The sequence below is a fragment of the Cinclus cinclus genome, chromosome 4 (genome assembly GCF_963662255.1).
Source record: "Cinclus cinclus chromosome 4, bCinCin1.1, whole genome shotgun sequence".
Taxonomy (NCBI): domain Eukaryota; kingdom Metazoa; phylum Chordata; class Aves; order Passeriformes; family Cinclidae; genus Cinclus; species Cinclus cinclus.
In genome coordinates, this window is record NC_085049.1 from 27,879,116 (window position 1) to 27,905,962 (window position 26,847).

Below are 26,847 nucleotides of genomic sequence, written 5' to 3' on the forward strand. Positions count from 1 at the left end.
TGAATGTTTAGCTGTGTTCTTTGTCGACAAGAGATCACAGATGTCAGAACTCTGAAAAAAAAATCCCACAAAAAAGAGAGACTGAAAAACAAAATAAATGACAGAGATGGAGAAGGAAGTCAAGTAGAAATAGGAACAATTGCCTAGAGACAGGTGGACAGATGCCTAGCAAACCAGAGAGACAGACGGCTGTGGCAGAAAGACAGCATGCTTCTTACTGTTCTTGGGCTGTAATTATCAGCTATTTAGGCACTAAGCCCGGGCAAACCAGTTATTATCAGTATTCAACAGCTCGGAGGTGAAGCCCAAAGCAATTAATGCCCTTTGAGATCTCGGGACCAACTACAATGAGCACTGATTTTAAGCAGAGTGTTTGTGGGGAGGGAGGGATTAGGACTTTTTCACTGCATAAGAAAGGGGGGAGGGGGAATTTCTTGGTGAGCAAAACAAGTGTGAACTGCAAGAGAGTCAGAGCCTGCACAGAGAAAGTGACTATAGATCACATATTCTCTACAAGCATCCCTTATTCTTAAAATGAGAAATTGCTGTTCAAACCCAAAGAGTTCTTCTGAGAAAGCAGAAGTTCTGAGAAATACATCACGAGGAGAGCAGAAAAAGCCATGGTCTGTGAAGGGCAGGAGCACCTCACCCCTCTTTTCATTTGGACTGATGTAGCTGTAGCATCTGAAAAGGTGATAAGACTCATATTATGGGATGAAGGGAAGGAAAGAAGGAGGGATATGCACTTTCCTGGGTGGAGGGCTGAAATTCAGAAGCAGGACTCTCATTTCCTTGGTATTCATATTTTGCCATGACTAGAAAACCATCCTCCTCCTGATCCGATCCTGTAGTGATAAAAGGCACTTGGTGTGGCATTACAATGTTTTTCAAGGAAATATAGAAGAGTATCCTAAAGGAAAACTTTCAAATAAACTTTCAAAGACTGTGTAGTGTACATATTTTAGTATTAAGAGCCATATGTTTACAATTGCCATATATGCACACACACATGTAGGTGGTGGCTCAACAGCTGGTGCTGGGCACTTCTGAGTCAGAAACCTTGAGAAAACATGAAGTCCCAGGCACAAGAAATTCTGTTTGTCATGGCAACTGGAAGCTTAGATATTTTCCTGACCCTGAGCAGCTGCTCACTGCTCTTTGGCTCAGAAAATAAAGTGTGAGTAACTGAAAACTTAGTGGAATTATGTTGGGATATTTTCCTCTAGGTCTTAAGCATGTTTGGGGATGAACAGCAGAGCCAGCAGTTTATGACTAAGGATGCACAAATTAATAGTGTATTTTGGTGCCTCTAATTAGCCCCTCAAGCACAGCACAGAACCTGCTTGGAAAACCCTTGTAAACTGCTGCTTCACTGTGAAGCCTGTTCTAATAGTGAGAAGAAAGTGTTTTGAAGAAGGCACATAAATGAAATAGCTGTCAATCCTCCTCAGAATTAACTTTTTTTTTTTTTTTTTTTTGTTATATGCTCCTGGAAAACACCTTCCTTTATACTTTGAGCTGTATTTCTTATATAAACTTGCTCTTCAAAAATTGCAAGTACAGGAACAGCTGGCACACAGTAAGAGTGGCAGGAAAGAGGAAAATGAGGCAAGAGAGAAAATCCATTTCCCTGGGCTCTGAAAAGATTGAGAAATGAGAAAAGCTGGTTGAGTGAAAGGGGTCTGGTGGCCTCAGCTGTGGTGGAGGCTCTTTCATCCCACAGTGGTGAAGCTGTGCAGAGTAGGGCCCCATGAGACCAGGCTTTGTGGGGCAGAAAGCAGCAAGGAAAATATTTCTTTCACCAATGCAAATTTCAAAAGTTCTTCCACCACGGCAAGTAAAGCACCCATGACCAGTAGATCCACTTCTAGTTTGTGGCAGCTACCATTTGGCTCAAGAAGCAGGTGTTTGCAGCTGCTGAATAGCTGACCATACCTTACTCAGTTAATGAGGTGACTGACACTTTCTGAGTTGGGCATGAAGGGAGACACTCACATGTCTAAATAGGATAATTAAAGCAAATGTTTGAATTCTCTGATCCACTTATTTATTTGTTCAACCTGCAGCTTTTCTTGAGGGCTCACAGTCCTAAAGCAGAGCTTTAGAGCTGATTCAGAGAATGATGCCAAGATTTATTTTCCTTGTGGATCTAACAGCATTACTAAGGACCAAGTGAACAGCGAGGAGCAGTGGAGGCACCATATTCCTTCCACCAGGCTAGGACCAGAGCTGCTCTCTGTGCTGTGCAGACACTTTTCAGAAACCCACTGACTTTTTGCTACACAAATGGTGGGAGACTCTTGGAAATTGAGTGTTTTCTCTCACTGCTTTAATTTTTATTTTATTATTTTTGTTTTACCAAGTCCATTGCTTTCTTCCAGGTATTTTGAACGCAGCTAGAAATTCATAGGGCTTGATTGCTTATTTTCTCTTTTACTTTAGATCCTGGCATGGCATCAGTATACCAATTGAAATTTATTAGGTTCATGCTGTTGCCTGACCAGTAATACAGCCCAGTGTGTTTGCTCAAGACTATTCTTCCATTAAATGGAGCCCATGCACCCAGCAGGTGCATATGGGTGCCTTTGAAGCTCTTGCTTCAGTCATTTTTGAGGAAGATGGAAGGACAAGGTGACAGTTGGCTATTTCTGATATAATAGTTTCTGTAATCACTACATTGGGTTGTAGTCTGGGAGAACTTTTTTAAAAAATACACATTTAAATGTCATAGAAGAACTATGTAAGATGTTTAGAAATGTCATGTCCCCTGGTTGCCTTGCTAGAGTCTCATAAACAGAGTTGAAGCTTTTCTGGGTTAATTCCATGTAGCTTTGTACAGAGTCTGCTATGTGAGGAGATGGGATTTGGAAAGTTTATTGACTTCTGTGGGAATGCTTATGTGGTACAGACATGATAAATGAAGCTGGTAGATTGTGTCTCTTCTGTCAACTTTGTGTCTTGATTTATGGAGCTTTCAGTGTTTTAGGGCTCCACAGCACTGTAATTCCAGATCATGCAGGATTTGCCTACTTTTGGGACTTGATCCAAAACTCTTTCTATGTATACTGAAAATCTTGATATCTTTTGGAGCAGATACTCTTATTGTTTCAATCTTCTGCAGGAAAATTGATAGAAATGTGTTGTATCACTGCAAAAAAAACCACTCCCAAACCCCCAAAACAAACAAAAAACCCCAACCAACCAACAACAACAACACAAAAACAAACAAACAAACAAACAAACAAAAAAACACCCACCACAAAATCCCAAAACAGAAAAGAAAGAAAAGCAAGTTAGGAATGTGTCTTTATTCAGTGGGCTGGGTAATGATTTTAGGTGCTGACTCTGCTGGCAGTTTGACATCATTTTTCCCCCAGCCCGTCCCTCTCTAGCTTTGTTTGGAAGGAGAGAATGGAGGCTCCCCGTAGCATCCCTTGGAGCTCCAGTCTGCTCCCCATCCCTCCCCACCTCCCTCCCTTCTCCCCTCTACCTCCTCTCTCTCACTCACTCTGCCTCTTTGTGCTGCATGTTCCCTTTTCAAAAAGTAATTTCATGGCTCATGCACTTAAGATTCCATCAGAAAGTCGAGTCTTTGATCAGGCAGACAGACGCCCTGCTGGGATTTCATTGGCAAATCACAATTCCCTTAATTAAGACTATGTGTCTTTATATCACTAAACTGATTCCAGCTGGGTCCCTGCTCGTTTTACATCCAGATTTACCTAGGCTATGGATTCTCACCCTCTGTGACTCTGGAGGAACAAAAAACGTTTAAAGACTTTTCGTTCCCAGTCTCTTTCCCCAGCTGCTTCTCCGCACTGGTACAGCAGTTGGTGTGGGCTGGGAGCTAAACCTCTCCCTCAGTCTTGTTTGCACTCTCTTCCCAATCAGAAGATATGGTTTTGTGAGTGATTTGCTCTGTTTCTTTCCAGTGCTTGGAAGCTGGGAATCAGTAGTAGAAAGGGAATTGAACTTGCCTGATGCTTCTAATTTCTTTTTCCCAGAAGCCATGTTTTTACCAAGAGTCAGGAAGATGCTAAAATTCAGCATAATTTTCTCCTCCTTCCCATCTTTCCTTAGCTATCATTAAAGGTGCAGCAGGTTAAGAATACTCACTTATGGCAATCACAGGTCCTGTGTGAAAGAGGCTTTGGTTACATTTCTGCCGTGCTGGGTTTGCTTGTTGTATTAGTCATTCCAAGGCGAGCAATTTCTCTGGAGACAAAATAGACAGTCCTGCCTACAAAGTGTGTGGTCTGCTCTAGCCAAGGAATTACGCTTTGGGGGGAGTTTCAACAGACAGTGTTTTTCCACCAGTCATCTGCATTTTCCCTTCCTCCTATTTAATTTCCTGTCTCCTCTGAGTGGTGCCCCCACACCTTCTCCAGGGAGAGGAAACTTCCATAGCAACCTGCTAATGGCCCTGATTATAGGGATGGCAGCTGGTATGGCTGCACCCAGCCTCTGACCCCAGAGCCTGTCTGGGGAGGACTGAAGGAGGTTCAGGGTTGGGGCTTCTCAGTGCACCAAGCCAGTGGTACAACTCTGTTTGCCGTGTGCCAGAGAGAGAAGTCTGGCTCCTCTGGAGCAAATCCCTTGGGCTTGTCCAAAATCATCAGTGGGGGCAGGAGATGGACTAAAAAATATACCCACAGCTTGAGAAAAGTCCCCATAAATGGATTTGCAGGTGGGTGCAGTCAGACTCTGCCCTAAATGTAGGGAATGGCTGTCCCTGGGTGGGGCCCTCGATATGCCGCCCCAGGCTCTGAGCATCTCCACAGGTGACAGCTCTGTGGCCAGGAAACCTGGCTGCTGGTTCAACAGTGGCACATGGGAGGCTGCATATGCAGTCATGTTTAAAATTAACAGCCAGCAAACAGGGCAGCTTTAATGGCCAGCAAACCCTGACCTGGCAATTCTGAAGCTGAGCTGCCTTCTTAATAAATGAATCCAAAGTCTTGACTCAGGATGCATCCTCTTCCACAGACTGATGCTTCTTCTGATTTATCATACGAAATTCTTTGCTTGAAAATGCCTACTTAATGATGTGCCTGCAGGGCTTCAAACCCTGTCCTGGGAATAGAGTGGCTTTGTTTTGGCCAGAGCAGAGCTTGACTTTAAAGGAGCTTCATTTTAAGGGCATGGCGTATTTCCAGCTTTTACTCCCAGCAAGATGAGTTTTCAGTTCAGTCAAACAGGCTCCTGCCTGAGTTAAACCTTATTTTGCTCTTTACATGATAATAAAAATGTTCACTGGAAACATTAATAGGACTTTGCACTTAGATGGGGTTTTGATTTGAGTGTTCCAGAGCTCTTTTTAATAAGAATTGCTGATTATGCTCCATGGCAAAACCAGATTAGATCAAAAGGGGTTGAAAATCTCTGTTTTGTTTGAGAGACAGAACAAACCTATCCCAAATGTACAGATAGTACATTCTGTGAGGACAAAATGAATCTTATGAGCTTTATAAATAACTTGATAATTAATTTTGTTAACATTAATTTAAAATCTCATACTTTATAGAATGTTAACATCTATGTTTATCTTTGTCTTGTCCCAGATCATCTTAATGGAATGATAGAGACACATTAAACTTATATATAGTTAAAATTAATTGAAATCTTGCTCATAGATTCTTTGTAAAGAAATTAGGATGTAATTAAGCTAAGTTGTTAATGATGTCTAGATGCTGTGGTGATTGGGGTCTGTGCCAGATTTGGGTCACTTGTAAAAAAGCACAGCAAAAAAATTGCAAAGCAAAGCATCAAGTGCTGTTACAGTTAAGAGTATCAGTAACTTATCAATAAAAATAGTAGAAGACAATATCTAACTGCACAGGTTCTGGATAGTCATAGCTGACTTCATATATAAGAGAAAGCAACTGCATTGAGATAAGAAGTACAGAGATAAGGTAAAACTCTCTTACCTTAGCCCTGATGAGATACCACAAGGAGAGGAAGTGGAAAATCAATGATGATGCATTTTACCAACAATTTAAATACCATCTGGGAACAAAAGACTGATGTCATTCTTGTCCACACTGAACCATAATCATTGCATCTGTCCACTGGCTTCCCTGATATTTTCTTTTGACCTGATAAGGGATCTAATACCTGAGTACAGCTTTTCACATCTTGAAAGTCACAGGGAGGATGTTAAGATGTGTCAGCCTTGTGAGAAAGGAGATGGGAGGAAATTACAGGGGGATGTTAGGAAGGAAAAGGAGGTGTGTGTTTAGAAAGGAGAAACTAAAGACAATGTAAAATGAAGACAAGCAGAGAAGGACAGGTTGAGAAAAAGAGGGATTTTGCATCAGAGATGGGGTTAGAGGGACAGATCGAAGGGAAGGTGGGGAGATGCCTGGAGGGGCAGATCAGTAGCTGTAGAGGGAAGGGTGTTCTATTTTATTAAAATACAGGTTTTAACATGCATTGGACCTGTGTCTTGGCTTTCTAGATAGACAGGTCTCAGTTAAAGGGAATGGGGTTCTGGACCATGATAAAATGCATCTCATCTTTTGGTACCTGAGCATCTGCCAGAATAGGCTCTTTTAAGGTGCAGATCATTGCTGTCTGAGGCACAACTGTCTGCCTTGTGCTGTACTGTTAATTACCAGGGACAAAAGGGAGACAAATCCTGCCTGTACCTGGTGGAGAGCAGAAGTAAATCCTGGCCCCACTGTGCATAGCATCCTGAAAGAGTTCAAGTTTTCTGACTTTTTTTTCTTATTGCACATACATGAGCACTACACAACCAGTAAGAAAGCTCTTTTTTCCCCAGTCAAAATCTGTTTTTTCCATCTCTCACAAGTGTGTTTATTATATCTGTCTGCTGCTTTGTACTGGGTTGAGGCGTGTGTTTTGATGTACAAATGTAGCAGTGCTGCCTGCCATATTTTCTTTCCCTTTCAGCATCTCATACTACATGATGAGATGAAAGAGGCTAAGTGAATTAGGGATCTCCTAACCACAGCTTTTTGGAAATGTGTGACTGTTAGCAATGCACAGTGGGCTCTTTCCTCCATTTGTTCCCCCTCCTTCACATATATACCCACCATAGCTTCAGATGCTGTATCAGATCTAGGGAGACCCATTAGGAAATGAGCAAACCAGCCAATACAGATGAACCAAGATGCTTCTCAAAAGTGAGAAAATGTGCTACAAGGATTTCAGATCCCAAATCAATTGAGTCACTCATGTGAAGGCACAAAAATGGAACCATATGTCGTGTCAAAAACAAAATATTTGAGAATCAATTCTGGTTTTACCACCGCTGTCAAAGCTTGGCTTCCCAGTTTAGTTTTCTTGTTCTTGCCAGGGATATTATTAGCCCTCTGCCACTGCTCAGGTGCTGCACTGATGGACCGGGCTATTGAAATAAAAGGGCCTTCTGGCTGGAAAGGCAAAGTGAATAAAACAGCATGGTGGCAGGGCTGCAGGTGGCTTTTACAAGTTTTTCAGCAAAATGAACAACAGTTTATTTTGGAGCAGCCAATAGAGTTTTGTCTGAATTGAGGTGCTTTGATTGTCTTAACACTTTTGAATCTTTTTTCTTTTAAATGTAAGTGCAATTTTTTAAAAGGCTGTTTGAAATGAAAAGTCAGAAGCTTTGTTATAAGAAAATGCCCATATGAGACCTTTTGGATTTTTTTATATGGAGTATATCAACATTTTATCAACTATCAAAGTGTATCAAGTATATCAACTTTCCCTCTTTTGTAACATCTCAAATACAGTAGAAAGGCAGAATGAAGCAAATAACTGCACATATATGTGTCACTGTTTTTGGACTGCTCTGCTGACAAGGAGATGTCAGACTGCCCCTCAGAGAGGACAGCACCCAGTCAAGCTCACATGTGTCCACCACAGCCCCTGAGCAGTGTGAGGAAATTGCCAGGGTAGTTTTCCAGTCAGCTTCCACCTTGTGTTGAAAACATCTCTGATCTACATCAGTATCACAGACTTGGTCTTTAAGATGAACTTATGAGGCAAATCAGGTAGTATGATGAATTTCTGACTTTGGAATGCAGCTACCAGAATCATCATCCAAGGAAAGAAACAGGACAACTGTGCCTTGCCCCCAAAAAATGTCCCTGAGATGAAGATGCTGCAATGCCATGCATCCTACATTGGTCTTTCTCAGAAAGCTTACTAAGGCTTTCTTCTGAGGAATAGAAATTAAATGTGTTTTATGGAGCAGGCTTTTATCACTTATTTATCTGGTCATTTCAATATGGTTATGAGTAATTAAAATTTATAATGGAGCTCACTGGAATTGCTCTAGATTTCCACTAAGTCAAGCATCTGACTAATACAGGAATATTTCTCTTTTTTTACAATAAAACTAGAAACTACCTCATGGCATGTTCTTCTAGTTCATTGAGTGGTTTTGTGAAACTGCTGTCAAACATGGTATTTATTAGGGCTGTGCACAAATACCTAACGTTGTGAACACACTGCATACATACATTAATGTCACATTCAGGTGGCAAAACATTTATAACTGTCACCATTTTCCCTGTCTCTCTTCTTGCCTGTCTCCAAACACATAATCAGCCCTGCTTCTGACTGATTGATGAGGTGGGTGGGGGATGGTCACATTTGTCCTCACATTGCTGTGCATTCTGCAGACTTCAAAGACAGAAGCGCACAGGGACTTTTGGTTTCAGGAGTGTTGAGTATATGACAAGAACAATAATCCACCATTTGGGACGATAGTTGAAAAAGACATGGTATATGAATGAACACCACCATGGTCTGTTGGTGGTATTGTGGGGGAATTATTTGTTGGGCTTAGGTGACCTTAAATGATTTTCTAGAATATGTACTGATATCTTCAGGAATGTAGGCCCTTCCATCCTGTTTGCTATGCAAATATCAGTCCCTTCTGTTCTCCTTAGCAAAGATCAAGGAGTGATCTTTCCGTGAAAATGTAACAGGTCCTGTGAGACCACATACAGCTCCAAGACTGTTCAATCTCCTACCCTGTCAGTCAGTGCATGGAGGATGCTTAGACTGGACAATTTCCATTAGCATGAGGTCATTTCTCAGAAAATCTCCCACAGTTGCCCCAGTTTGGTGTAGGCTTATGAAATTATATCAGCAGCAGGACTGCTGATATGAGCCAAAGAAAAATCTGCTTCTAGTGCTGCTGCCATCAGGGAAGCCTGTGCAAGGACAGGTCTTTCCTGAAAAAGCATGAATAGCAGCATGGGAAGTCAGGGAAGGAAATTAAGCCCTCTGGGGAGTGGGAACTGGGTGCTGGGACTGGGACGCCCTCTGCAAAACTGAAGACAAGCTGACTTTAAGATTCAGCTTTGGCTAACAGGTTGTCCTGTGTCAGCAGCATTGCCAGAACAAGGTAAGGGCTCACTCTGTCCCATGCCATGTGTGGAAACCCTACCTGCTTGCAGTGCTGTGGCCAAATAATGACTAAGTTCCCACTTCTTCTTTTTTTTTTTTCTTTATTTTTCTTTTTCTTTTTTTTTTTTTTAATTTGATGAGGTCAGATAGTCTCACATGCCAAGTTGGATCCTACCAGCTATTTTAGGTGAAGGAATGTGTTGCCAGAATCAGTCAGAGCTATGTATACTGGCTTTGGAAACAGCCCTATGCTGTTTCCTGAAGTCTGACAGCTAAATGGCTTCAAATCAAGCTCACCATAGTGAAATCCAGCATGCTCTCTGTCAAAACTGCTGGGCACTCTGTACTTCTGACCTCCACCCTCCCAATTTCATCAGGTGTAACCCCATACAAATGTCACACTGGGAGCAGTCACCTGTATCCTGCAGTCACATCAAACACCCACATGTGCTCCAGCCTTGGCCACAATCCCCTGTCTATCAAATGACATTACTTCAAAAAGGTCTTAGAGTTCACATTCCCCATGAGCATGGCTAATACAGTGGTCCAGCAGCTGCCCTGCAGTTATTTCTTCAACCAAAAAATGCGTCAGGGAAAATGTTCTGAAAAGAGTGTATTTTATATTTTCATCAGGCTCGCTGTCAGCCTGTGCAAAGACACAGCTTTCTGAAGTTGTGCCTTTAGTGTCAGCCCACTCCACCACCAGCTACTGGCCAGTGGATCCCACTGCCCTTGCTTAGGGTTTAGTATTTGAGGGCTTGTTAGAGTTTTGGGCTCCATGTTTGGCTCTTTTTCTGAATGTGGGAAGAACATGCTCCATTGCCTCTCAGTTGCAAGCTGCAGTATGCTTATCTAGACCCTTGTGATCCCTCTCTGTCTGGTGTTCCAAGAAGACCCGCATGGTCCTAAAGAAAATTCAATAAACCATCATCTGTAAGTAGCAATTTTGCATCTCTGGTCAGCCTTGTATATCAGTTATACCATTACAACACGTGTATTTACATACACAAATGTAGCAAGACACCTTCACATTTTCCACCAAGGTAGCAGTGGACCATCACAAAAGCCATAGTCCTCTAATTTCAGGAGAAAAGTTATTTCAGTGTTGCTGAAATGGGAATCAGAAGGAAGGGGGCTGATCACAGCAACACATAACATTCCCCCCATCAGTAACTGCCGGGCAGCAGAAACTGGACCTATTCAGCTGAAAGAATAGATTGCCTCTCCAAACTGGAGCTTAATTAACCACCTGAACAAACTGCTAAGTGCAGCATTCTTCTTTTATTCATCTTGTCAGATGATGATTGGACCTCTTCCTGGAAGTTATTTTTTAGCCAAATATTATGGGACTCAATATATGTAATTTGAAGAAGATGGGGTGTGATACAGACAGAGTAGCTGAGTCAATCTGTGAAGAGTCAGTCATGTTTTGTGCAGTGATACTTTGAAAATGAAATTCAAAGACACCCCACAAAACAGTGTTAGAAAACAGTTGTTTCCCTACAGCTGATCACATTGATGGAAATACTGAAGATTCCTTGTTAGAGCTACTGCTGAGGCCTGTGATGTCTGATGCTAACAATCTGTACAGATTGAAGGCCGTGTCCCATTTCTCTTCTGCTAGAAAAGACTTCTAAATTTGCTACATGAGAAGAAGTTATTGGGAGGCATCTCAAGCTAGACTGGGCTTAATAGGTGCCTAAGGCTTTTTTTCCAAGCACATATTTGCTGGGGGAAAAAATATCCATATCCAGCTGTGGATGTGCTTTTCCTTTTTGCTGTGTGTAATATCTGTGCAGTGGGCTTTTGTTTGACTCTTCGGTGGTTTTCTTCTCCCCCCCAAGCTGCTTTGGATGCTCACCCAGCTTTTTACCAAATTGCAAATTTATTTTCCTTCTGCTTTTGGCAGGTCCATATGTGGAACTGTCAAAATGTCACTGGCATCAATTGTGAAAGGTTAGTGCCACATTATAGTCAGCGAGCTTATTAACACGGAAATGATTGGGTTTTGGAGAGGGGCAGGGAAGGACACATGGGAATCCATTTTCCAGGCACCCGCTTTTTCTACTAAACATTTCTTCTTGTCACATGTATATTTTCAGAAAGTGGTTGCCATCTGCATAGGAGAAAAATCAGATGGAGACCCCATGAAGAATGAGGCTCTTCTTTGTGAGATTCCAGTAAGCTGGGAGTGGGAGATGGAGAAGCAATGGGGGCAAGTCGGCCAAATTCATTTGAGTTTTGAATGACAACAGATGTTCATTTTCACCAATCCAGTGACAAGATCGTACTGCAAAGATTGGGTCTGATGAAAACCCAGTGTCAAAGTGGGAGATTGTGGGTTCTTTGTTCTATGATACCAGCTTGGCCCCATAGGAGTGATGATTTCCAATTGCTCTCCCCAAGTTTATAGATGCCTGTATTTAGGTGAGAGATACTGTTTTGCATATTTACATCTCAGTGCTTTTTTTGGGCTTAATCAGAATGAATTCCAAATCACCACTGAAAAAATTCCCATACTGCAGTTTTTATCTGTCCAAGGTTTTTTTAAGGCTTCTGGGGCTACCACTGCAGAGAACCTATATGGCAGTCTTTAACAGTATTAATCTTCAAAATGACCTAGTGAGGTGTGATTTTTTTTTCCCAGTTTATGAGGCCTGGGGCACAGAAAGCCTGACTTACTGTGGTTTTTGTGGAGGTGTATGTCCCTTGTTTTCTAGATGGTGTCCTGAAGCCACAGAGGTATCTAACAAAACTGCAGAATCTTTGATTCTCCAGCTGAGAATGGGGACCTGATGACATCCCCAGTGAAATGGGCATTGCAGTGGGAGTTGGAGCCCCATGGTCATGGGTGCCATGTCTCCAGGACCAGGCAGGAGAGGCCCCTCTTGGTCCTGATCCTGGTAGCAGGCTGGACTGCCTCCTGCAGGATCCAGCAGTCCTCCTGGAGAAAATCTGAGCTCAGAATCAGGGGTTTGGTGAGTCAAGAAACCATCCCCCACCTCTTCCTTGTGCCAAGCAGAATTTTAATGTACTTAAAATTTCTCTTTTTAGCACACACAAAGAAAAAAGAAAAAAATTAATAATAATCTCTAAAAGAAGTTCTTTTCAGACAAATGGGAAAGCATTCAATGCTGATATATATTTTTTCCACATTTAAATGGTATCTATTTAAATGCAGATTTTTTGGTTTCATATGTGGAGCTTGGAAGAAACTCCTTTCAATTTAAATGTTAATAGAAGAGTAAACTTCAAAATCAAAATTTCTTCATAAGGGACAGTGTTTTTTCACATCTCTAAATGTCTTTCTCTACTTCTTCCCTCCTTCTCCTCCATCCTCCGTCCTTTCCTCCTACACCTCAGCCCAGCCTCACTTGCATTAAATAGTCTTTTTAAAAACAAGAATATATCTTTCAGAGTTTCTGAATGAAAGTGTTTAATGCTGGGATCTGTGGAATGAATGTGTTTGAGCAGAGTGCTGGGGCACCTATAAAGCAGAGATACCATCCCTCCAGCCCCAGCCTTTTTCATGCTGGCCATTTATCAAACTTGCTGCTGTGAATGCTTTGTGCTGGGATTATGCTCAGGTTTGTGCAGTGGTTGGGGCAGGGGATGAAAAGGAAGGAAAACCTTTAGCATAATATTTTAGTTGCTCCCGATTGTGAGAAAGGCTTTGGTGCTGGGACAGGCAGCAGAAGAGGGAAGACAAATGCAGAGGGAAGAAGAAAAAACAAAAGTCCTGTGTTACCAAGTCTCTCTTTCTGTATTACTCCTCCTGCTTCTCCTCTGCTCCACTGCTGCACGTCTCCATTTATCTTTGGGAAAAACTTAGGGTAAATCTGCTTTTTACAAAAGGCACTTAACACTGTCTGATACTGGAGTTCTACATACAACTATGTTTTTTGCTTCTTGTCACACCTCATTTCTCATTTTTAAGTTTTTCTTTAATTTTTCTCATCACTCTCTTCAGTTATCCATCTGTTTTTGTTCACTTTTCTTTCATCACTGAAAGAACAAGGAAAAAAAAAAAGTGATTCTGGTTTTTCTTCTGCTTCCTTCTGGCCCTGATGAGCCTTATCCACCTTTGCAAGAAGTGGTTCAAGAGATTATAACTGAAGATTAAATTTTAATGAAATTCCATGTGATTGTGTAGATACTGTGATGGTGACCAGCATATAAAAAGCAGAGTGTAACAGGCAGAGCCTGCTCGCAGCAGAAAGGCAATTCTGTAAACTAAATTATAAAGTAACTAATATATAGAATAGGTTATAGGGCTTTCTTTGTGCAGATTATTTTCATACAAATGTTACTGTATGTCATTATTATCTGAATGCCTGTGTAGAAAAAGTGCTAAACTAGCTTCCATGCTCCCCCTGGGAGACGGGAGAAAATCTGATTTTCAGAGGAAAGCTTTGGAGCGCTCAACCTTCCCACTGATTTCAGAGAAAGCAGAGCTGACTGGGCTCTTCACTGATGCTCAGTTCCTTGCCTCCAAGGTGTCTCTAGGTGCCTGTGACAGCCTGGCAGCAGGGCTGTGTGGGGAAGCTGGCCCTGGTGCCCTGCTCTGCATTGTCTCCTGTACCCTGTACCTTTTGGGGGCATAAATGGAATATCCAGTCATAGCAGTGTCAGAGCAGCACTTCTCACCAGCACTGAAAATACTTTACAGTGAAGGAAGTCACCTTTGCCCTGAAACCAGAACCCATCACAGATTTCTTCCAGACCATTGGAGAAAGCAGGGAAACTTCCATTTAGAAATGGGCTTTCCACCTGGCCTCTCCCACTACTACCAGAAGTGGAGGTGCTGGAGGCAGGGAGATAGCACCTGACATCCTCCAGAAAGGATCCCTCTGCTCAGGCTAATGTGATGCTGAGGGATTGTGTTGTCCTTCCTCCCCACCATGATCATACTTGTGCTGTGGTGGCTCCAGGTAGAGGTCACTTCCAATAAAAGGTGACCAGCATAAAGAAGTGTGTATTACCTGAGTTTTTCAAAAGTACAGGAAGGAAGAAAAGTGAAAGAGGCACAGCTTTGATGTCATAAAGTCCCAAAGTTCTGCTCATTGAAATTGAGCAGAAGCCATTTTATTTCAAATGCCTCAGATTTTTCAACATCTTCATAATCCACGGAAGCTGTGTAATAAAAAGTCTCTTAACTTGGTCACAACAGAGAAATGTTTGCTTTGTGTAGCCTCACCTAGCAGGAGCAGGAAGGATTAAAGTTATGAATATGAAGAAGAGTGGTCAAAATTTCAGGTGCCTCAGACTTCTCCGTTTCTGAGGAGAGAGGTGAAAAGAGGGATGAAATGGTCGACTGGGCAAATTGCAAGTGTACTCTGCTGGGACCAAAGCTAGGAAATATTCCTAGATGATCATATATTGCAGTGCTGAAATCACAGATAGTAAATCTGGAGAGAGAAAGGCTCCCTAAGATCAGCTCTTGAACATCACTGAAAAAATATAAATTATCAACTTCAGGCACTTTCCAATAAAATCTCCTCACCAGAACCAGAGAAGGAGAGGGAATGGTGTGGAGTAGGTAAGGTAGAACAGGGTATGACAGAGTAAAGTAAAGTTGAGTTGAGTGATGCTTTGGCATAGGCTCTCCTACTCTGGCCCACTAGATCAGGGGTTGTAAGAGCAAAGCCTTTCTTTTCTTCCTACCCTGCTGTTAGTCAGAGCAGAGTAGCAACACAAGAGATACCAAAAATATCCTTTTTCTTCTCTGGCCAGAGTTTCTTTTTGAGTGTAAGAAAAGTAGGATTGGAACAAAAGGCTTAACCCTTTTATGGGATGGTATTCACAGCCATCTTTCTCCCAGGACATAAGTCTTGCACCTTCTACAGTGGAACTGCTTCAGATGTGTTAAATTCCTGTTGTACAAATGCTCCCTTTATGCATTAAACTCTTTAATATCCATATCATAAAGTCTCTTGAAGACAAATCCATCTTTTTATTCTCATGAGACACTTTCCCTCACCCTTTTCTGCCCTGTACTTAAACAAGCCTTGTTTCCTTCCTTCTCTAGTGCCTCCTTAAATCCCTCCCTTACCCTCTAGGGGTTTTCTTTTGCCTCTTCTCTACTCTACATGAGGAAAAGGCAAGAATAAATCAGAACTTGCTATTTGAGTTCCTGATAGTGCTTTCAGACACTGGAGAATTTCTTAGGCCCTTATAATTTTCCCCAAATAGTGGAGGATTTGCTTTCAGACAGTAACACTAGTATGTGACCTGGTCTGGGAGATCCCCTTTCCTCTGGTGCTTTATGAAAATTCACCAGAGATAAGAAAGTACAGTGTCATTTGGGGTTTGCTATTTGCCAGCATAAACCTCTGAAGGTGTCAGCCATTGTAGAAGACATAACTTTATTCCTCCCTTGATGAACAATCCACCTGACTGAAATTGTGGGATTTCTCATGAAGGAGGGCAGACTGAAGTGCCAGCAGTTCATAGCTGGCACCTTTCTTTTATCATTGTTTCTGTTTTAAATAACTGTAAGAACACTTAAGAGCTCTGATGGAGGAAATCCATATAGGTGTCCTGTCCTGACAAGAGTAAATCAATCTCATGGTGTCCACTCTCCATACACCTCATCCTGAGGGCCATGTTAACTAGCACAGACCATAGCCAGCTTGCAAAGCTTCCTATCAGCTTTTCCATGTAGGTGGATTCAGACATTGCTGGCAAACAAACACTTAACAATTTATCACGCAAATAACAATCTCTGGTCAACAGAAGGTGATGGGATTTTGTGGTTCAGGAGAAATTATGCATGTGTCTTATAAAAGCCATTTTAACTCTTGATATATGAAAGCTCATTTCATCCTCAATGGAGCTAGTTTCCCTTCTGGAAAGAGATAGTGAAGGTCTTCTGCTGGTCTTTCTCTCAGCTTTGGGAGAGTTGTGTTTTTACTGTATGTTTGTGTCATGCGTATTTCTGAGTCTCTCTGGTACAGATACTTACATGTAAATATAATCTACTATTACTTTGGTTGAAGTGGGTTGTACTCACAGAGATTGCATTAGAGTAATCTTTAAACTGGAGACTGGGTTGCCACATGATTCAGTGAAAGGCACTCAGAGATTTTAACAGTCTCAGGTAGACTAATACGTATTTCTTTTCTTATCTCTTCATACCTGAAGCGCAAATAAGAGATTAAAAACCCTCACCCTCTATTATTTGCCAACCTCATCCAAAGTACAGTTTTAAGCTCTGCAGAGAGAATAGTGACAGCAAGAAGATGCCACTCAAAATCACCTGCATTAACACTCACTTGTTCATTATACCTGGGAGCTGCTAGGGCCAGCATTCAATAAAAGATATCTGTTCAATTCTGTCTTGCCCCCCTTGAAGTTTTGGGGTGAGATAAGAGAGGGGATTATGTCAGAGAAAGATACCTCTGTGCTGCTGATTCTTTATAAGAGAAGTAATTTAAACAAAGCTCAGTGAAATCTGGAAAATTGTGCTCTAGGGCTGTGTGCACTTCTTGAACAATTTCCAATACATACGTTTGTTTGGAAAAGGGAGAAAAAGGGTGATTTTGACTCTTTTCAAGTACAAATGTTCTCAATCCCTGGTAAAGAAAAATCAGAGGGAATTTAGTACAGGAGGGTATAGATCACAGTGACCTGCATTGAAGGATTATGCTAAAGAATTACACCATCCCTGTCTATTTCTACTTGTGAAATTACTATATCCTGACATCTATTCCTAGACGGGCAGAGAAATAGATTTGTGATTTCCTTGTCTGTTTTCCCACTTGTTGGGACACTTCCGGAAAGAACTGTGTTATACCCAGAATGTTTTCTAAGCTGTTTTAGATATTTTGGCTACAGACATCAGGGTGCTTAGTCCCTGCAGACCTTCCACTCCTGGGAGAAGGAAGGAGGCACATGTAGGGTGGACTATCTGAAATAATATTTGGAGCAATACTGCACTTTCTGAGAGTCTGATAACAAGCACTGTAGTTTGATTTGCTAGCAAACACTTGAGAACAAGCAGCTCTGAAAGCAAAAGCAGTGCTGTGTGGTTCAAAGGCTGTCCAGAAATCCTGCTAATACAGATTTAATTATACACTCTCCACAAACTTTTCATGTAGCTGGGGGCTTGTTGACTATTCTTGACTTGGTTTCTCCATCTTTCAGAAGATACTCAGTCTCATACAGTCCTTCCTGTATGTGAGGTAAGAAATATCTAGTTTTTTTGACTTATTGTTAAATTCTGTGGAAAGGAATATATATATCAGAAGGAAGACTGGGCATTGTTTTAAAAAGATGACTTGCAATTTCAAGAAAGAGAATGGAAGACATGAATAGTCAAAAAGGCATATTGAAATTTTTTAAAAAACAAAGCTGAATCAGAACATGTTATGTTTGCAGCTTGCTGGGGTGTGAAACTTCTTCCACAATGTGATAACCAGCATGAATTCACTTATTGCTCATAGCAAATACAGATGGACAGATACCAGGGTGAAAGGAAGGGCAGGGGCATTTGCAAACTGACAGAGAGAACATTCCATCGCATGTTGCTTGGAAATAAATGACTCTTAATCAGTTTTTCTGCCTTTCTTTATCTTCAGGATACGTATAGAGTTAAGAAAACTAAAATGCTTTTAGGAAATGTATGGTTTTTTTATGAGACTCTGTATTTTAAGGATGTTGTCTAAAATACTAATGTTTTTCTTTTCATCATGATTCACAAAGCTTGTGGCTTTCAAATTTATCCTTTCAGATTACATCATGTGACTTAGATTACTCTGTTCTTTGTCCCTTCTCCAATGTTATTGGCCAAGAAGTTTGTTGTTTCCAACCTACATGAACACCTGTATTTCTTGCTTGATGACCCACATTGCTTTAGAGTCAGGATTTAGTTTCCTGCCTTTTACATGCAGCAGCACCTGTAGGAGTGCTAGATAGGAAGATACACACTCATAGCTTTTAGTCGACATGAAAAAGGGATGAAGAAGGGGTTTCTAAAAAATGTGTGTAAAGATAATATTGTATTTTCACCCACAAGTGATGTTGGTATCTATGTCCCCATAGTAAATCACTGAAACTGGTAGTCATATAGGCAAAGTATTAAAAAATAACTTCTACATTATAGGTTGTGGAATAAGCAATGTAATACATTCCTTACTTTCACCTTGTAGCTACATTTCTAAAGGTTTGGTTTGCTAGGTGGTGGAGAAGGGGAATTCAGTGTCCCTGCAATCTGTGCACTTTGTTACAGTGTGAGGTCCTGGGATGGGTACCCAGGAGTGGATCTGCTGCAGGACCAGCTAAGCAATGCACATGAATGCACTGGGATAGGTTTGTTTGATGTTGCAGCTCCCATTTGGCTGTATAAGATTCCACAACGCATTTTGCTGGCACAGTCACTCCTTCAGTTGATTGGTGTTGTCATGCCGTGACCCTGAGATCCTGTTACTCAGAGAGGTTTTCAAAAAGAGAACGAATGTAGAGAACTATTAATCTCATAGTCTAAAAATAAATAAAAGCAATTTCAGAAAAATAAACCAAACCCAGAATGTGCTTAAACATCATAAAGTGGTGTTACATGACAGCATGACCCTTTTTACCTTTGCAGGATGCATTCAGGAAGGGTCTTAACAGTGCCAATCAAACTCAGACAAAACCCCATCAATTTGTACTGATGAGCTATTGTTTATTTATATGTCATCCCTCCACCCTAAATTAGCAGAACGAATTTAGATATTGCCTCGAGTACACAATGCAAATCTTTGCTTTTCTTCTGTCCTTTCTATGTCAAGCACCACACCAACAAACAGTGATCACAAAAAACCCCATTAATAGGGATTGAGTCTAGGGAATATGGGCTCCTATTCCTCTAAATCGCCTGAGGGTGATGATTCAGTTGCAACTATTAAGTACTTTTCCACAAAAGAATCACTTTGAATAGACTTGATCCCAGCCAGCTTCATGAGGGCCCTGCCAGGTGAGGAGCACCAGGAAGATGCTGTTGGATAAGTGCAGGCTGTTATTGAAACCAACTTTATAACCCCCTTTCCCAGCACTGTTGTTTGCAAGGGCTCCCCTCATGGAATGTTATGGTAGGACAAAAGCCAAATAGTTTTAAGTGGAAAAGAAAGTTTGTATTTTATTTGTTTCAGATAATCCCTAGTGGATGGACTTGTGAGGAGCAGATTTGCAACTGGCCTAAGCAGCGGCAATCTTAAACTAAGCTCATTGAATTTGTGAGAACTAAGAATTCATAATGAAGTTCAATTTGGATTTTGCTGTGTTAAAAAGGGAATTTCAGGCTCCTTTAGCAAAAGAGATTGAGGGAAACAAATGTCAAAATTTGGACTAGAAGTCTTGGTCCTGCTCCTATAAGTCTTCAGTTTAATGGCAAAATTCACCCGGATTTTAGCAGGATAAACACCCTTCCTGAATTTGGCATACATGATGTGTGGATGCTTGTGATCGACTCTGGGGCCTATAAAAACTGTCCATCAGCCAGGCATTGGGATAGATCTGAGGAGTTCTGGACATCTTGCAGCTGAATAAAGCTACTTAAGCTGAGCTCATTAGAAGCAGGTTAAGGTATGTTTCCATTAGGACAGGCAAATGGTCTTACTTGGAGTCAGCAGTCACAAGTTAAATTGCAAGGGGCTTGTAGGGCTGGCACAAGGAGCTGTGCAGCACCTTGGAGAGATGTGCTATGCTGCTATGGAAGATGATATAGTAAACAGAAAATATTTTATGTTTTCATTTTCAAATTGAGCCTAGGCCCTCATGGACTGAAAATGTTGGAAGACACTTGCTCATCAAAGATGCTTACCAACACTTACTGCTTGATTTGGAAAGCACTCTGAGAAATTCCCAAGGAAGAGAGACATTGCCTGGGGGGAAGTACAAGTTTCTGCTTAAATGCCTTTTTTATCCTATACTAGAGCTCCTTGAGCACATGTGGTTCAAATGTGGTGGGACAGTCACAAAACCTAAGACAAAAGTACTTATTTTAAGATGTGTATCTTGTTAAAAGGGCCTGGTTACTTGTGGACTGAAGACCTGGTTATCTTTATGTTGTCAGAGAGACTCCTTGGAAAATCAGTGACAATCTACAGGAAGAACTTCTAGCTTCAAGGGAGGGTTTATGTTCTGCAACTTGATCTTGCACACAAGGTGCTATTATGAACACAGGCCTGAGTAAACTGCCTTCAAGTCATTCTGTCCCAGCATACCTATAGACTGTGTAGACATTTAGCATTTTGAATATGCTTTTAGAAACTTCTGATGATGGTAATTTATCACTCTTCACAAAATTAATTGAATCTGTGCTGTGGGTATTGCTGGTCCTTTTATCCACTGTGGGAAATGCATAACAAATAACAGAAACTGAGAAATAGTACAAGGCCAGCCAAAGAGAAAAGCTGCCACAGAGACTGGTGGATGATTCACAGTTTTCAAATCTTTCTCCTCTGTCATAAGCATTCTGTTTCTTGGGAAAAAAAAGTAAAAAAAAGGATTTTAAGAAGGAAACAAATGTTTAGAGAGTTGACTTGGCTGGAATTTTCTCTGTATGTATATTCTTGACATATCAATGCTTAAACTTTTATGAGTGCATGAAGTGGGGGGGGACAGGAAATAATCAAATGTTAGTGAAGATGCCCCCATCTGTTTCATTATTTGAGGGTGTGAAGATGCTCTTTAGCTCACATAGTCCTTGCTCTTTCAGTTGCCAGGTGGTCTCACTACCCAGATTTCACATCCAAACCAACCAAAAGGACGTTTCTTTTTTTCTAGCACATTCAGGAAGAGAGTTCCCAGCAGTCCCATAGTCCCACCCTTTTTGCAGAAGGCAAATATGCAACATAGATGGGTCCTTATTTAAGGATTCCTATCATTAGGACTTGGGGACCCTTTTCCTTTATTTATGAAATAAATGCAGGTCAGTCCCTGTCACCCACATCAGATATACTCAGTCCCCACTTGAAGAGCAAAAATGTTTTGCTCCAGCACCCTGCCCTCCTCCTACTCTTAGTGCTCCCTGGAGCAGTCAAAAACATCCTCACTAGAAATCATCTGGCAAGGTCACCATCTAGGTACGGGAGAGGACAGTGATGTGTCCTCTGTCCCAGCTGTGTATCTGGAGTGCATTTGATGATGTCTGACACCAGAGCATCCTCCAGGTGTGCCTCACTGTTCTGGAGGTACTGCATTTCACTCCTACCATCACGGGATTCCATGGCCCAACTTACACATGGGAAACTGTGGTCCAGAGGGGCTCAGTGACTTGCCCGAGATCACAGAGGATCAGAATTGAGGTGAATCCTCTGTCATGTCTGTGCTGGCACAAAGTACAGAAACTGCTTTGCTGCTCAGTTTGAGCAGGGACATCCTTTGGATGCTGGGGAGTAAGGGACAGAGATGAGAGGGCAGGATGTTGCACATGTTGTGCTACTACACAGAGACTGGAGTTTTTAGGCACAGCATTGCACTGAGGCCATTTTACAACTTCCAGCTCCTGAACAAGCTGTCATAAGTCACTTGAGTGCATCTGCACTGAGCTTCGTTGTGTGGTAAAACAGTCACCTTCTCTCTCTCTCCCCAGCCCAAGCTAGTGACTTAATTTATGGTTTGTCCTTGCTGTGAATCATCCTTACTTAAATCATCCCATACCACCACACACTGAAGTCCTTGCGGATCAGTAGCATTTTGGATTAAGACCGTTCTGAACCCCTGATGATACTGATTTATCACTGTTCCCACTCATGTTGTTTTTCTGTCTTCCCCACTGCAGATCTGCGCAGGATGACAGCTGGCTTCATGGGCATGGCTGTGGCCATCATCCTCTTTGGATGGATTATTGGCGTGCTGGGGTGCTGTTGGGATCGAGGCCTTATGCAGTATGTGGCAGGGCTTCTCTTCCTCATGGGAGGTAAGGATGGTGGCCTTTGAAGAAATGCATTCTTTTGTTATAATTTTCCCTCTTTCCACACATCCCTCCTTTTCTAAGTCACTGAAAATGTGTTTTCAGAGTTGTTTTACTGGATCTGGATTTGGTTTCATTCCGAGCTCCTTCTGGTGTACATCAAGGATCACCCAACCATAGCTGCATATAACTTCCATCACAAAACTTGTATGGAGTGTTTGTAACTCATGGTAGTAGAAGGATAATCTGAGTTTTTAAATACGGTACTCCCTTGTTGGAAGTAACGCTGCCAGTAAACTCAGTAATAAAAATCCAAAGATTATGCAGATGTTATTCTCACCACTATCCTATTTCACAGTGGGACACTGTGGTATCTAGAAACTGTGCTGAGAATATTCTATAATATATATATTATATTATAATATATATTCTATAATATCTATATTTTTTGCTCATCAGTTGTTCTTGAGTTGAATGTAACCTTTAGTTTATATCTCTTTGCTGTACCTATAAAGAGCATTCTCTGTTTTCCTTTTCCCACTCTACATATTCTCATAGACTTCTCTCTGTAAGAACAATTATCAATCCAGCAGCCCTTTCTGCCACCTGTTCCTGTTTGTACTTGCCTTTCTCAAATATGGATGAGAAGGACCATTCCTTAACAAGGTCTAATCAATGCCTTGTATATGCGGTGTGATGGTTTTCTTCCTCTGCTGGTAATTCCTTGACTGAGGTATTTTGCGGTTGTATTTGCTTTTTTTTGTGCTGCATCACATTGAAGATGTGCCTACAGTCATCCTGCAGTTGGATGAGACATGCAGGCCTTTCTCTACCTTTGTACTTTCCTACTGATGCTCTCCCAATTTGCAGCAGAGGTTTTGTTTATTATTCCCGAGGTACATGCCCTGACACTCTATGCTTTTGAACTTCTTCCCATTCCTACTACACCAGCCCTCAAGGTCATCCAGCATTTCCCATGTAATGTACCAGCCTTCCTTTCTACAGATGCCATCTGAATTTCTGTTAGCGGCAAATTTCAAGGCACAGTTACTTGAAATGAGAGGTGTGAGAGTCAAGTCCCAAACACAGTGCTGGGTGAATGTCTCAAAGTGAACACCACTACTGTTCTCTTTTCTCTGCTGGTGATTTTTGTTTAGCTGGGTTTTTGCCCTCCAGGCAGATCATCAATTCAGTGCATTTTATCATCTGTTTATCTGTACTGTGGTGTGACACAGAGCAGTGTGTGACATAGAGGAAAGATTCTGTAGTCCCAGAAGAGGAGTTAAGTGCTGGAGTAACAAGTATTTATGTTCTAGTGATGTTGTGCTGGTGACATTAGACACATCAGTTCTCTCTGTCCCCACAAACACATCTGAAATCTGCTAGGACCTTGTGCTAGCACACACTGGTCTTCATGGGGATGTCTGTAAATGGTTTGTTGTGGGTATCAAAACATTATAGGTGATGGCTTGCCAGATGAGTTTAGTGTTTCTTGTTTATTTAAAAGCTTAGTTTGCACAGGGGCCAGTTGGCTCTGATCTGCTCACATATCTGCATGATATTTAACTTACTACAGTACAACATTCAGATTAAAATATTTAGAGTATACTAAACAAATTTTAAAAACTTATATTTATTAGAAACTAGCTATGTCTTGTTTACTGTTTGGAAATTGTCATTATCTATGGGTTGGTTTCCAGTGCAACTGCAGAGATTACCTTTTTGGCTCAATGTTATTTGTGAGTCATTTGAAAGACGACTGATAAAGTTTTCAGGTTAAAAGAGATTCAGTTTTAACCGTATGTAATAGAATGGGTCACTCACATCTTACAAATCCATCTTTTGGTATGCTCAAACAACACACATTTCAGTGGAGACAGAGCCAAGGTCATGCAACTGGGAGCAGCATCAGTCATCCCCATGGAACAAGCCACTCCCTCTCAGAGAGCAGTGGCTCTGAAAAGGTCTCTGGAATCGTGGGTGCTGGGATAATCCAGCTGCACAGGAGCTCTCAGTGCAATGCAGCTGCTAATTGTGTTATTTTTTTAAGGAATATGCAATGAGACCATGAGGTGGGGTTATATCTGGACTAAGCAAAACTATTTCTGGACATCCTAATCAGGTGTCAATGCTAAAGGAAAGAGTGGAAAGAATGGAAGAGGTTTGCAGAAAAGGTTTGCAGAAAAGCTATAAAAATGACTTGTGGTTTGAAAAACAAGAAAAAGACAGCATGCCACAAAAAGCCAATTGCTTGAAACTGTTTAACAGAAGGTTTATAATTGACTTGAACACAGAGTGGAAGTACCTATGCAGTGAGAAGCCATCTGATAGTAGCATGCTATTTGCATAGACAAAATAATAACTAGATCCAGCAGTTGGAACCTGAAACTAATTGAAATGAGAGGCACCAGATTATTTTATCTGCCAAATTCTGTCAAGATGTGTAATATTATAAATAAAGATGTGCTGGGAGGAGATCAAACTTATTTTCTGCTTCAGTGCAGACACGTGGATCAGTATTACCCAAAGGTTACTCTTTCTTGTTTTGCACAAGTCAATAGCAACTGCTATACTGATTTCTTTTAACAGAAAATGGGCTTAAAGTAATATCTACAAACTGAAGCAGTCAGTTAATAAAATCCACAACTAGAGCCATCTAATCTAAAAGTCAGTAGCTATCAATGTTTTCAGACTGTATCACGTGTTATGCAGACATTTCTTTTACAGCCAATGAGTCTTAATTCAAACTTTTTATGGCTGGACAGTGTTTGAATACAAAACTGTTGCTTCTGTCATGCCATAAATGCTGTCAACATATTACTGTACTTACTGTTTCTTAAAATGCATGGAGCCAGAGTGTCTTTTAGTTTTGCCTTTTTCTCAGGTCTAATAATGGGAAAATTGCTTTGGAAGGTTTCTGCCATCTCATTGCAGCTGGGAGGAGACTGTGTTCAACTGGTAGCCGTAGAATCAGACTGAAATCCAACCTTCCCTTCCATTTTCAATGCCACTTGTCTTGGCTATGTTTGTAGCATTTGTCCAGTTTTTATTTCTAGGCAAATAGAAATTTTTTGCAATGCTTAAACATTGCCAGCTAAACGTATTTATGGGGTTTGTCCCTTACTGCCCACAGTTCTTTGAACAGGAAATCTCAACAGAGCTCTGAGAAGTGTGCTATAATAATCTAATAGGATCAGATGTGGTTTGCTGGTTTGTGGACCTCTGGTTCTTTATTATATTTACCAAACAGTCCTCTTGATAACCCATGTGGTAGTGCCTCATAAGGACTTGCTTTACTTTGCTTGATCTAATTTCTCAAGCAAATTGCTGAAAAAGGTAATTTATGAAATGCAGGCCATTATTTGCTTTTTAGCTCATCCGGAATCCAGGACATGTAAACTGTGATTTAGAGTCTGTTTTACACTGCTATTCTGCATGTTTTGTAACAAGCTAAATTATTAAAAATTATTAAAAATTATTAATAATTCATCTTTTCTGTTTAGTCTGAATGTATCTGTATCAACAGCAATCACAGCTCCCTTACAGCTTCCACAGTTCTTTTCCATAATTTTTGGTATTTTTTGTACAATTTATACTTGGATTCCTTATCTTTAATGACAGTATTTCCCTGACCACAGTAGAATATTTTTTTTCAGTCCCTCGTCTTCTACAGAGCCAGATGGATACTGTAAATTACGTTTAGGTCTTTTTATCTCATTTTGCTTGATGGTACTGTTGCACAGCTCCTGTACCCAGAATTACACTATCTGTTGTCATTACATTCTGGTATTGTCAATATCATTTTACCCTGCAAAGTGGGAGAATTTCCCTTTTTGAGAGTTTCTCCATTTGTATTTGTGCTCTTAAATTTCACTGTGATTAGTTCATTTTATTCTTCTTAAGTAAGACTGTTTAATTCTATTACAGAAGTGGGTCACACTCAAATTATACATGACTCCAAGCACATCCTCTCACAGGTTCTTGTGTTTTCTCTTCATGCAAATTACTGAAAATCTGTGCACCAGTAAAAGCTCCAACCAGTAATTTTTTAATTTTATAACAATTTCTGGAACCTTAGGAGCATCTGTAACACTATTTCCAAATGTCAGAGTCCTGTCACAAACATGATACTTTCATGCTTATAAAGTACCTAGTCTAACAGGAATTCAGTTAAACATCTACTTGAGGAAATGCATGTGGAATATTTTATACATTGTGTTTTGACCAAAGCAAATTTATTTGCACCAAAACTATGCCTTTGCTTTTTCCAGTCTAGATGTGGCCACCTCACCAATTCCCAGGAAGTCGTGCTCACATTTTCTGTCATTGAGCAGATCTTTTGAATGTATTCAAATCCTTGACTTGTTTAGGTTTATTATCATGACAAACCTGTCAATTCTTTTGGTTGGTGTCTTCACTCTCTCTGCATCTAATTTAGTATTGTCAAGGTCAAATGTCAGTTTTAGTTCCAGCTCCAAAGAGCTGAGATGCTACAAATTGGCAAACTGGTAACTCCACCACGGCAAATTCCATTGTTTCCAGGAATCCCTTCTTTCAGCTCTCCATCAAGTTGTTTGTGAATATTTCCT

At 41.0% G+C, this 26,847-nt stretch overlaps 1 protein-coding gene across 1 annotated transcript in view; it reads left to right on the forward strand.

The window, feature by feature from the left end:
- Positions 1–26,847, forward strand: part of TMEM178B (transmembrane protein 178B) — a 203,392-nt gene that overhangs the window by 162,396 nt on the left and 14,149 nt on the right. The window contains exon 3 of the mRNA XM_062490980.1: positions 22,127–22,264. Coding sequence (XP_062346964.1) covers positions 22,127–22,264 — 138 coding nt within the window. The remainder of the gene's footprint in view (positions 1–22,126; positions 22,265–26,847) is intronic.